The 13,289-nt window shown below is 36.4% G+C and overlaps 1 protein-coding gene across 4 annotated transcripts in view; it reads left to right on the top strand.

Annotated features, from left to right (window-relative positions):
• Positions 1-13,289, top strand: part of AP3B1 (adaptor related protein complex 3 subunit beta 1) — a 136,683-nt gene that overhangs the window by 50,358 nt on the left and 73,036 nt on the right. For all 4 annotated transcript variants that reach the window (XR_004305544.1, XM_015848602.2, XM_015848603.1 and 1 more), the window contains 6 exons: positions 881-978; positions 3,264-3,318; positions 3,396-3,467; positions 6,667-6,729; positions 7,515-7,647; positions 10,679-10,788. Coding sequence is in view for 3 of the 4 variants with exons in the window: in XM_015848602.2 (XP_015704088.1) it covers positions 881-978; positions 3,264-3,318; positions 3,396-3,467; positions 6,667-6,729; positions 7,515-7,647; positions 10,679-10,788 (531 nt within the window). In the remaining variant the exon portion in view is untranslated. The remainder of the gene's footprint in view (positions 1-880; positions 979-3,263; positions 3,319-3,395; positions 3,468-6,666; positions 6,730-7,514; positions 7,648-10,678; positions 10,789-13,289) is intronic.

Here is a 13,289-nt window from a genome sequence, read left to right as displayed (position 1 = left end):
AAGTAGCACTGTAGCATTCTGCTAGAAATGTTTCACTTAGTTTCTCTTTTCAGATTTTTGCTGTTTGTTAATAATATTTTTTCTCTAATAGATGCTAAGATTTAAGATACCAAGTCAACTGTCATAACAGTTTTTATTTTGACTCTTCTTTCTATTATTTGTTTAGTTTAGATTAAGAAAATTTACCTTGACAGTATTGTAGGGAGGGTTCTCTCATGAATTATTTAATTGGTGTACAGTATTAGGAGAAAACTTTAAAATCATATATTAGCACTTTTAAGTTGGTTATATGTCAGTCTTCCACTTTTTGCTACTTGGTCTGCTGCTATAATTCTTACTTTCAACTGGGTTTTATTAAGCAGTAGTAAATGCAGCTACCATTTAATAAATTACATGATAATGAAATGGAAGTTTTTTGGTAGAAGCTAAAGAACAAGTAATCTTAAACCAGTATTTAAAAAAAATAAGAGCACAAGAATTGTAAAAGTTTTTTTGAAAACTGAATCAAAACAAACCCACAGTATTTCCTCTTTAGTTAGTAGATCTAATGTTAGCATTACAGGGTTATTAACAATGACATCAGTATCATTACATCTGAATTACTTAGTTACATTTCTTACTGTTTGTCTGTCTTTCTCTGTTCTGAATATTATACTATCTAATAAGTACTCGGAGGAATAACAGGTACTTAATAGCTTTGACTGTTAGAAAAAAAATTACCTTTCTCCCCATGTTTCTCCCTCTGTCTGCTTTGCTGATTTGAATGTAGGTATGCGCTTTGCATGCCTGGTAGGTCTGCAGGTGTGAAGCAAATGTAATGTGTATGTATGAGTCAAAAGTTTTTGAGTTAATATGTTGTTTTGAACATTCTTCTTTTTAGGTGGTAATGGCAGTTGCACAGCTTTACTGGCATTTGGCACCAAAATCCGAAGCTGGCATTATTTCTAAGTCATTAGTGCGTTTACTCCGTAGTAACAGGTAGGTCCAGTCAAATTGCTATCTGTACTTTTTTATGAGAGCTTTAGGTACGTATGTTTTTAGTACATACCTGTTTAGTCATAGCTTTATGTGTAAATACATAACTCCTTTGCTACTAGTATTTTATTTTCAGATTGTCATGTAAAATGTTAATTTTTTTGTGAGTGAGAATCTTTATATGTAACCTTATCATTTTCAGTATCGCTTCCAGTAATCATTCATTATCATAAGCATTTCATTCTTAATTGTGTCTTTCTGAGAAGAATCATGGCTGCCTAATGAACATTCAAAGAAAGATACTACTAACTTTTTCCATTTTTTTTTTTGTTTGTTTGTTTTTCCCAATTTCTGGAAGTTAATGTAACTATAATTGTGTTGTAGTTTTGTCTTGTTGACAGAGAAACTGAGAGACACTTCTTAAATTACTGTCTAGTACTTTTGAATCTTCTGTGTTTCCTTAAACCTTGGACAGCTTTTAAAGAACAGGTTTATATTTCATTCAGTATAACTAGAATTTCAACTTCACCGTCTTCTGTGTACCATCTTTACATGTTCCATGTACCTCATAAACAGCCGTTCCCCCTCCTGTCTATACACTCCTTTCAAATACTGGAAGGCCACAATGAGGTCTCCCTGGAGTCTTCTCTAAGCTGAACAGGCTGAACCTTTATTCAAAGGAGAGGTGCTCCACCCCTCTGATCGTCTTAGTGGCTTGCCTCTGGACCTGTTCTGAGAGCTACACATCCTCCAGGTGCTGAGGGCCCCAGATCAGGATGCAGTGCTCCAGATGGAGCCTTACAAGAGCTGCATAGAGTGGAACAATCACCTCCATCTCTGTTTGCATGTTGTTTACTTTTCATTTATACTCAGATTTCCTCAAATGAGAAGTCACTGCTTTCTATATATAGCACCTAAAATGGCCTTAGTGTTCTGATATTCATATTGAATGACTTGGCCATTCTCTGTCACCAGTCTGAGTGAAACAGTTTTGCTATTAGAGCAACCTTGAAATAAGCTTTTGTTGATTGTCCTTAGCCAGTGGCCTTTAAATTAATGCCAAATATGATAATAGTAATTAATGCCAAATATAGTTATAATCTAACAAGGGCAGAAGGGAGTGTATAAACAGGAGAGGGAATGACTGCTTATATGGTTTTATAGTGACAAGGGGTATGGTTTTTAACTGAGACAGGGGAGGTTTAGGTTAGATATTAGGAGGAAGTTTTTCACCCAGAGGGTGGTGACACACTGGAACAGGTTGCCCAAGGAGGTTGTGGATGCCCCATCCCTGGAGGCATTCAAGGCCAGACTGGATGTGGCTCTGGGCAGCCTGGTCTGGTGGTTGGTGACCCTGCACATAGCAGGGGGATTGAAACTAGATGATCATTGTGGTCCTTTTCAACCCAGGCCATTCTGTCATTCTATGAAGGGTATATAAATACCTGGAAGAACATTTCATAGTGATTTCCAGTCATAGTTCATCACATGAAGCCGACTGTTTCCAAGTACTTCATAAGAATTACATGAAGTTTAGAAGATATTGTATACTTCTGCATTATTACCTGTATTTATAAGCAACAATTGTAACTACTGCAGGGCTATGACACAGTTTTGAATAAGAGGAGATATTGGCTGTTTTCTTTATTAGGTTGTTATTTGCATCACAAGAGAATTTCAGCACTAGTTTAAAAAATATGCATGTCAATTTTTACTTGGTCTTTAAGTGATTGGAAGGGAAATTGTAGTTTAAAATCTTCAGACAATGATCCACATTTCTTTTTGCTTGCTCCTACTGAAGGTTGTGAATGAACATATTGATCAGAATGTCCTCCTAGAACATTTTGTCTTTTTGTTTAGCATGTCACATAATTATGTGGTCTACATGTTGTCAAAAGTTTGTAGTGTAGGGCGTTGTTTTTTGGTACGTGAGTCTCTTAACATGTATTCCACGTGACTGGCAAGCTAGGACCTTTTTGAGAATTAACAGGAAATTTTTCAAGACAAAGAAATGGTAACCTAATTCTTACTGGTTGTTCAGGCATTAGCTGACATTGTAACTAGTGCAATAATTTGTACACTATAGATAGTAGTCTGTATCTTTTCAGTTCTCAGCTCATAGTGAACAAAATGTGTAGGTTTCATGAACAATGTTTGGAGATGCCAGAATGTGAAACAAATAATCATCTCATAATAGTTGACAGTTTCCAACTACTTTTTCTTTGTATGTTTGTGTCAAGTAATATATAATTCTACAGGATAATATCTGTTTCTCTGTTCAATTCTAGGGAAGTGCAGTATATTGTTCTGCAAAATATTGCCACTATGTCAATTCAGAGAAAGGTAAACCATATTTAGAATTTTTGAAAGTACATTATGTTGAACTCAGGCAAACTACTTACATACATTATATTTTCCAGGGCATGTTTGAACCTTATCTGAAGAGTTTCTATGTTAGATCAACGGATCCAACAATGATTAAAACTCTGAAGGTGAGTTAAAATAAAAATCTCCTCTGTATTACTGGACAGATCATTGTTTGGAACAGAAAAGTGAAATTTTCATGTGCTGCTATGACAGACATCATTCTGTACTATTTATTTTTTTCACTAAGTATACAGTTGCTTTTATTTAAGTCCATAAATGTCCCTCAGGCTTGTCAGGCGATCTGAAAATTCTTTTGTTACCAGACTAAAGGCAGCATGAGGACTATGTTTTCCAGCGTATCTTTTTGGTACAATTTAGTAAAGAGCATTGCTTTTTTTTTTTTTTTTTTTAATGTATGTAGTCATTAAAATATTTAGACTTTGATTGTTTTCCTAATAGGAAAAATCTCATATAAAGAGAAGTGAAATCACACTGTTATTGATGCTATTTGGTTAAAAAGAGTTTAAATCTTTTTTACCAAAAGAAATTGAAGTCAAATATGGGACGGTGTCCAAGTACCAAGTTCCCTTTGAGGTCAGCTTTTAACATAAGTATGAGGGTTGCTCTGAAAGTAATGCCTCCTATTCAGTGTTGTTTACACACAACATCAGAGTCAGATGCCACTGATTATGGCTGTAGTTCTGAGCAGTATTCCATTGCATTATATTGCTGTGAGACAGATGGCAGCAGAGGGACAGTCTGACAAAATGGTGTCTGGTATGAAAGCACATATGAAGCAAAGATTTGTCTTTGAATTCCTCCATGCAGAAATAATGGCATCTACTGAATCACAGAATTACCGAATGGTGGGGGTTGGAAGGGAACTCTAGAGAGACCATCGAGTCCAATCCCCCTGCTAAAAGCACATTCCCTACAGTAAGTTGTGAAGCTAGGCATCTAGATAGGTCTTGAGTATCTCCAGAGAGGGAGACTCCACAACCTCTCTGGGCAGCCTGTTTCAGTTCTCCATCATTCTCACAATAAAGTTCTTCCTCACATTTGTATGGAACTTCCTGTATAGCAGTTTCTGCCTGTTGCCCCTTCTTCATATGGGAGATCCTCCAGGCTCCTAATCATCTTTGTTGTCCTCCTCTGGACTCTTTGTAGGAGATCTGTCATATTTGACATTCCTCAACACTTGCTTAATATGTGTGGAGACCAAACAGTGGGTGTCAGGGCAGGGGGGCTGTGGGTGGTGGCAGCAATGGTGGGTCACCTCTGCTAGTGCAAATTGTTGCGCGCACGTCATGCAGGCTCTTTTTCATCAGTGGTGAAAATGCATAGCTAATAGTAATGACTCTGTTGAAAAACAGCGTATTGTAGCTGAGAATTTGCTCTATCTAAAGTTGGTACTGTACTCCTTGCATCTGCTGTAGTATCCATGGAAATAAATAGGAGGCATTACTTTTGGTGTGACCTGTGTATTTTAGGCTTTTCTCAGTGCCACATCTTAGTGCATATGTTAGGCTGTTTTAATCTTGTTGTCTGTGTTCTTGGTCTTTAATAGATTTTAAGTCCTTGACAAAACACTGGTTAAGCATTTTCTACTGCTATGTGCCTCATGTTTTCTTTTAGTTTGCCACTGGCATTTCTGTTTAGGCACAGATTTCACAAAGAGATGTTTTATTGACATCTAGTTTTTTGTGTTTTTTTTTTAATGGATAATGCAGTAGAAAAAGCTGGAGAAAAAGAAATGTTGCTCTTTTCTTTCTCTCCATCTCAGTTCCGTATTGCTAGCTAAAATTTCTATGTCAGATTGCACTGTTGCATAGTTGAAAAAAATCATTCTTTAAAGAAAAAGAAATTATTACTTTTCATAGTTTCATAGTTGCATAGTTTTGTGCGGGTTGGAAGGGACCTTAGAGATCATCGAGTCCAGCCCCCGGGATTCGAGCCTCTGTGTAGCAGAGCGGCACTTCTACCACTTGCGCCACAGGGGGGATTCGAACTCCGGGCCCCAGTGCTGCAAGGTGGCGTCTTGGCAGTACTTAAGATATATAGAGACCAGGAATTCATCTGCATTGCTTTGATTACTTCATTGTTACTTTACGAACATTGAGTTTGCTTTTCTGATCACTACTGAGCATTAAGCTGATGTTTTCAAGGAATTATCTCTTCTAACCACAAATCCTGTTATAACTTTTAGTAATTGGCTCACAGTCTGTCATTCTCTGCAAAGTTTTCTCTCAGTTTTTCAACATCACTGTGCATTCATGTGTTGAATTTCCCATTTTATGAACTAGTCATTTAATATTTTAAGTTTTCAGTGCAGCTTTTCTTATCAACCTTTGCCTACATTTTTTTTTTTTGTCAAAAAAATTTCTGCTGTAATGTCAGCAGTAAACTGATGATTCCTGTCTTCTTACCACTATGCTGAAAAGCAAAAGTCAACTGAGTAAATTTCAGGATTCCACTGATAGCCTTCCTGTTCTGTAAAAATAATAATTTTCAGTCTGTTCCTGTCTTTCAATCAACTATTTATACACTTTCATGTGGATTTGTGGTGAGAGGTCTCACCAAATGGCCTTTGAAATGTAGGATTATATCAAGTATATACCCTTAACCTTTGGCATCCAACTCAAAAAATACCAACAGGTTTTTGAGATATGGTTTCCCCTTTCTTTTTCTTCAGTTCACTTCATTCAAATGTTATTGGAATTCTGCCTTTGAAGTTAGAACATAGTGGGAGTATAGTATTTTAATGATATGTGTCAGGTATTGTGGATCATCCTCTTGTTCACCAGGAGCAGGGGCTAATGCTGATAATGTTAATTGAGATCTAAATATTCTTATGGATGTTAGCTGTTTGTTTCTAAAGTTAAAAGTCTTTTACAACAGTTCATCTGAAAATAATGGACACTGCATTTATTTCTTTCTAACTGCAATTGTGCTTTTCATTATTTCTTCTTACAGCATTACATTGTTCTTATAAGCTAAATCCTGTGGCAAAAGATAAGAAATGGTACTGCCAGAAGTACTTCAGATCTGTTCAATATGCTATGCAACACTGTAAAGCTAGAGTTAGAAAATACATCACTGAACCCAAGACTCCTGCTTTGAAAACCTTGCATGCACTTGAAAGGAGAATGTTCCTCCTGAGTGCAATGCTGCTGTTGGTTTATACTGAAAAGTGGTATACTCTATTTAGTTCTAAGTTGTGTGTTTAATAGTATTATATTTTATTTATGTGCAGAAAAAGTATTGTATGCATGTGTTTATGCTTATATAATTTTTTACGTTTTAATGTATATTCTTTTCTCTTAGCTCGAAATCATGACAAATTTAGCAAACGAAGCCAACATATCAACTCTGCTTCGAGAATTTCAGGTTTGTGCAAAAGTGTTCTTTGGAAAATAAATGTCTCCTGTTGGCCAATTGCAATTATTGGATGCTTTGAGTCTTAGTCTTAATATTTTCATGTTAAAGTTAAAAAACAAACAAACAAACAAAATAAGAAAGTCAAGAAGAGCTCAACCACTCAAGGATTTCTCAAATCACTAGAAAATAGAGCCTTAATTTTAGTAATATTTGGTCATTTGCATTAATTGTTTTGTCAAAAAGTCTTGTTTCTGTAAGTCGCCTGATAAAATAGTATTACCTCCAATATACGTGTATGTATCAGCAAGGTGTTCTGCATGTGAAATGTGTGTGATGCAAGTGAAAGTGTGTGCTCTTCTTTCTTTTTGCAATATGACATCTAGTTTAATTGCTTCAGTTCTCTGTCTGGTTATTTCTGAAATGTACTGATTCGTGGGCAGGTAGGTTATTCATAGTTTCACAGACGCTTCTGATTAAATGAACTGAAACTTCTCTGAAGAGAAAGCTCATCAACTCTTCTAACCTTGCAAGCAAACTAATTGCTGTTTTTGGCTAATTGCCCCTGGCCCCGAGCTTCCTTGAAATCAGAGGTTCCCATGACCATGAGTGGCCAAAGCACACAAGAAAATGTCTTCTGGAAGTGGTGGTGAACAAATGAACGAATAAAGCCTCCTGTGCAAAGTAGCTTTCTAGATTGAATTTATTATATAGTATATTTGTCTCATAAGGATAATATCATAAGTTTCCTGTTGATATAACTTGTGTATAAACTAATGAAAACCCTATTTCCTTAGACTTACGTGAAAAGCCAAGATAAACAGTTTGCTGCAGCTACAATTCAGGCAATAGGCAGATGTGCAACAAACATCACTGAAGTGACTGACACATGTCTTAACGGCCTCGTTTGTCTGCTGTCCAGCAGGGATGGTAAGTTAAATGTTCTGTCTGAGTGGTGGATGGCTTGAAACCTTTTCTTAACGGGAATCACTCAGAGTAGACATTGTAATAACATGTGTGGAAACTTGTATAAAATTTAACTCAAATAGCTGGAAAAAAATAGCAACTTTGGTGTTTCTTGTGTGAAATACTTTAAAATGCCCTCATAATCAGTGAATATTTGTTTTACTTTTTGTTAGTGAAATTAATTCTCTGTTGCTTGTTTTTTTTTTTTTTCTCAAAATACTGTTAATTACTAGCCTGTACTGTTGTGATTGTCTGATGATATTAGAAATTTTGCTGTTATGTGTCTAGTTGCATCAAAGCAGTTAGCCTGTAGAGGGTGCTGAAAGCTTGGAATGGCTTTTTAGTGCATCAATACTTAGCTAGAAAAATATATTAAATAGTTTTAGTATAAGCAGTCCTAAATTTCGCTTGATTTTATTATTTAGCCTTGTGCTATTTTTTTTATAGTAACATGTAGTTGCAAGCCACTAAGGAATACAGCAAGAATCAGGTAAAGTCGAATAGGAGATATAGTAGCACTGTAAATCAATACCTGATGATATTGTATATTCTTACTAGTTACCAAGGAATATTACACAGAGGAAGGTCAATAAGAGAATCAGAAGATTATTGTGAAATGTGAAGTCGACATGGCTATTGCTAAATATCAGAAATAGTGTTGGCACAGACGTAATCAAATATAATAACGTTAGGAAGGAGGAGAAGCATGATTTTGGGGATGCTGTAGATTAATCAGAATTGTACTCAGAACAGGGGTGTGACCTGCTCTGAGCTTTTACAAGCAGCATTAATTCCTCTTCATATTTACTGGACATATTTTTCCTGGTAATCTTAAAAAGGCCTGTATTAGGTACAGTGCTTTGGTATAGTCCTACCAGTGTGACTCAGTGATGCATTCAGAGCTTTTTCTTGTTTGATTTATACACTACAAGCCCTCCTTCTCTCCTACTTCACCTTGGTTTAGAAATTTCTAAGGGGCCCCATTGTACTGCTTGATACTTTTAATCTATGTAACTTTAATTTCCTGTTGCTCTGGACATTATGTCCCACCTTTTTGCTTTGTTGTTTTGTTTTCCTTTCTTTTTGCAGATAAGGAACTTAGATAAGAATAATATTTTTTTAATTATTATTATAACTTCTCACCATAAGAGTTTCTTCGAAATAACTTGTCATATATTTCTGTACACATTCTACGTAAGTGTAGCGCATATGTTCATACATGTATCTGCATGCATACAAGGATATGTTCCAACAACATTACTCTTCTTGACTGATTCTAAGTAATAATCTCAAAAATACTTATGCAGGTTTTGAAAGATCTTTTGAACCTGGCAGATAGCAAATTCTTTTGCTATAGATGAAGACTGAGGCAAAGAACTTGTTGAGTACCTCAGCCTTCTCCATGTCCATTGTAGCCATTTCTCCCTTCTCATTTATCAGAGGAGCTGTGCTGTCCTTGAACTTCTCTTCTGCCCATTGTACCTGTAGAATCCCTTCATATTAATTTTCTTATTCCTCCTCACATTCAGTTCTATGTGCACCTTAGCTTTCCTGAGCTCATTTCTGCCTGTCCAACTGGTCTCTATGTATTCTTCCCAGGCCCACATCCCTGCTTCCACCACTTGCACCTTTCCTTCTTTTCCCTCAGTTTAGCCACCTGGTCCTTTCTCAGCCATGTCCATTTCCTGCCTCTTCTGTTTGATTTCTTATTCTGAGGGATGGAGAGCTCTTGTGCTCCCACAGAAGTGTACTTAAAGAGCTGACAGATCTATTCTGTTCCTTTGTCCCCAAGGACAGTTTCTCACAGGATTCCATCCCCTAATTCCTGAAACAACCAGAGGTTTGGCAGAAAGTTATCTGCAACAGGCTCCTGCATCTCCTGGATTGCATGCAACGCACCATGTTGCTTTCCTAGCAGATATACAGCTGGTTGAAACCACCCATCAGGATGAGAGCCTGCAAGTGCAGGCGGCCTGTGGTAGACTCAGACCACCTGATGTTCTGTATTGGTGTGGTCCCTAATTTTAACCCATAAGGTCTCAACCTTACTGAGGCTGTTTTTAGAGGCAGCGCTTTACAGTCAATCCACTTAACATAGGAAGGCAGCTCCCTAACCCCTCCTGCCCTGCCTTTCCAATTCTGAAAAGCTTGTAGCCCTCAGTCATAGTATTCCAGCTGTGTGATTTGTCCCACCATGTTTCCATGATAGCAATTAGCTCATAGTTTTCTATGTATAATATAGAGCAAATAATAAACTATCACGTAATAGATATTAGGTTTTTAAGAAGTTGTTAAGCTCCAAGAGATTTTCCTATTCAGTGTAGCCACTTCTGCATTGCTTAGAAAATAAAGAAAGCTATCAGTTAACATATTGATATTTTTACTATGATTTACATTTTTACTGAGGCTTGTAAAATCTTGCTGATCCCTCCTGCAGTTTCCTCTTATTGCATTGTTATTCTTGATCGGCTTTTCTGATACATGTAGTCATTAAGATTTTGGTTTACTTTTTGTGATACTTTAGGTATAAGAAAATGCACAATTATTTCATTATCTTTGTGTTCATTTATCATTGTGTTAATCCCTCCTCCATCAAGAAGTTTGCTTTCTAAATAATAATACTTAAAAAATTGAGATTTCTTCTATTTAGTGCTTTTTCATAATTTCATCTTGACAAACATATTTTTCTTTCTGTTTGTCAGTTTCAAAAGAAAAAATACAAACAGCTTTACTAAAAGGTAATTTCAGAGTAATTATGTGTGAGGGTGATATTTTTACGTTTAGAACATGGCTCTGACCTTTTTGCTGGTTACAACTTGATTCTAGAAGCCAAACTTCATATTACTTAGAGGAGTGGTTTACATCTTTGTTACCAAGCATTCTGTTCTGCAAAACATATTTTGAAAGCCTATTGCAGCTTTTACAATTCATTATTTATGACTTTCTCTTCTTCATAAATACTTTTAAAAATAATAATTTGTTTTGTCTTAAACAGAAATTGTTGTTGCTGAAAGTGTTGTTGTCATTAAGAAGCTGCTGCAAACCCAGCCAGCACACCATGGTGAAATAATTAAGCATATGGCCAAACTCTTGGATAACATTACAGTGAGTATTTGTGTGTACTGCCTGATAGAGTGATATTTACTTTGTTGATTGATAAAAATCAGACCATTCCTTTTGAATTTGGACCATGGATGGGAATGGATATGTAACAGAAGTAGAAATAATTTTGAATTTTTTACTTTACAAAGTATTATTTTACTAATTTTTAAGAAAGAGGAAATGGCATCTGTTTGAAACTTCAGAAGCTTCTTTGAAAAAAAAATACTGAAATACTGATAATTGCTGTTACCTTCAAACCAAGATCAAAGCTGTTTAGCTTCTAGAGCACAAGTGGGTAAGTTGAAGTGAAAATAAGGGCAAGATAACACTGATCTCAGCCTAATAATCCTTTTCCATACCCACTGTTGTGGTTTAACCTGGCAGGCAGGTAAGCACCATACAGCTTCACACTCTTCCCTTCTTCTTCCATCACCCTGGTGTGATAGGAGAGAGTACTGAAAAGTGCAAGAATGTGTGGGCTGAAACAAGGACAGTTTAATAAGAAACAAAGGGAAAAATAAAAATGAAGCAAACAAATGTTGTAGTGTATTGTTCCTCACCACCAGCTAACCAATACCCAATAATTCCCTGAGCAATGACATTCTCTCTGGCCAACTCCTCACAGTGTTACTACTAAGCATGATATCATATGGTATTTAGTATCCCTGCAGTCAGTTCAACTGCTGTTCTGTTGTGTCCTCCTGCAGCATCCTTTGTAGCAGGGCGGTGTGAGAAGCAGAATGGTTCTTGGTACAAGTGCTGCTCAGCAACAAGTAAAATACTGATTTTAGTATGTTACAGCAAAATTTCCTGTACAAATCCAAACCACAGCACCATACCAGCTAACATAAAGAAAACTAACTTTGTCTCAGCTCAAACCAGAACAATATCCACCCCTTATTTTATATCATTTACATCATGCTTAGGTCCCAGACTTTTTAATTAGTTATCATCACCCTCCTAATCTTGGCTATATACAGACCAATGTCATTCCCTTTGTCTACAGACCATCCTTCTAAAAAGTCCATTGGGTTCTTCTAGCCCATAACTTTTGGCTGCATCAGTCACATTAGACCTCCAGGGCTGGAGAGATGGTGTGTGGTGTTGAGCTGTTGGATGCTGAAGCCAGCTCTGGTTCCAGTCAAAACTGCACCTTCTTCATTCCATCAGTTATGCACTTTGTTGTTTCCATCAAAATTCATTCCTCATTAATCTGAGTGACTAACTGTAATAACTTTGATATGGCATAAAGCAACTATAATAGCAATAACATATGGCATTATTTATGAGGGATGCTCCAAAATATTGGTGGAAGGACAGTAGAGGTTGTGTCTTTCTGACAGTATTGCATTACATTTCGTTGCTGTGCGATAGCAACAAAACAGCAGTGAGTAACCACTGCTGGTGGAGATTTTTATGTGCGCAGCATGCGTGTTCATTACTGGTGAAAATGCATAGCAAATAGTGATGACTGCATTGAGAAGTAGTTCCTTGTAGCTAAGAACTGGTTCTACCACAGTGTTATCCCTATTCCCTTATGGTCCATGTTGTATTTCCACATTATTCACCAAGTACACCCAGTTTCTTGAACAAAAGGATTTTCCTACATGCTAGTGCATGGTAGAGGATGTGATATACATACTCAAAGCTATGCCTTTTGGCCCTGGTGTTTAAAATTTTGTTTTTGCCATGTTGCCCTAAGATTTGCTTGTGAAGGCCCGTGATATTCTCACGTGGTGGCATAGCATACATTTCTAATCCTTCTGTGGTTACTTCTACCATTGCTGTCTATATTGTTTTCATCCTAAATTCAAAACACAGCACCATACCAGCTATTATGAAGACAGGACACTACCAAATCCCCTAACCTTTCCATGGCACCAAATGCACTGCTGAGTAAGCAATGAAATGCTTATTTAAGTCACACTCCTATCTTTTCTGTGTTCGAGATTCTCTGGAGCTTAGCAGTAACATCTGTGTTACTATTACCTATTCTTTGACTAAACTGAAGTTAAGATACATTGGTATTTACTAGTCAGATACTCCTTGCAGTCCCAGTTATTGATAAAACATTCATTGTTCTATTCTAAATTACAATGTAGGACTGAACATCATTAACTACCTACTGCATCATGTCCCAAGGGCATCAAAATTTGATCTCTCAATTATTATTTTTCTATAGATGCTAAAAACAAGACAGTTCTATTTCATATAATTACATGTTTATCGATGATTGAACAGTAAATAATTTCTAAATGATTTAATTAATTGTCTATTTTTCATATTTGGGAAAGTTTGAAAGAAGGACATGTGGTTTTCTCCTTCCATACTTACTGAGCAGTCTAAACAAATAAATATTTGGCCAAGAGAACAAACACTTCACGACTGATGATCAAACATCATAATTAAGTAGACATAATGTAATTCTAGTGGTTTATTTTCATATACAGAAAATAAAGAAGTAGAGATACTGGTGCAATTTAATATCAAATAAGTATTACCTA

This window comes from Coturnix japonica, chromosome Z (assembly GCF_001577835.2).
Source record: "Coturnix japonica isolate 7356 chromosome Z, Coturnix japonica 2.1, whole genome shotgun sequence".
Lineage (NCBI taxonomy): Eukaryota > Metazoa > Chordata > Aves > Galliformes > Phasianidae > Coturnix > Coturnix japonica.
The sequence above is the reverse complement of the archived record's forward strand: the minus strand, read 5'-3'. Positions and strand labels throughout refer to the sequence as shown.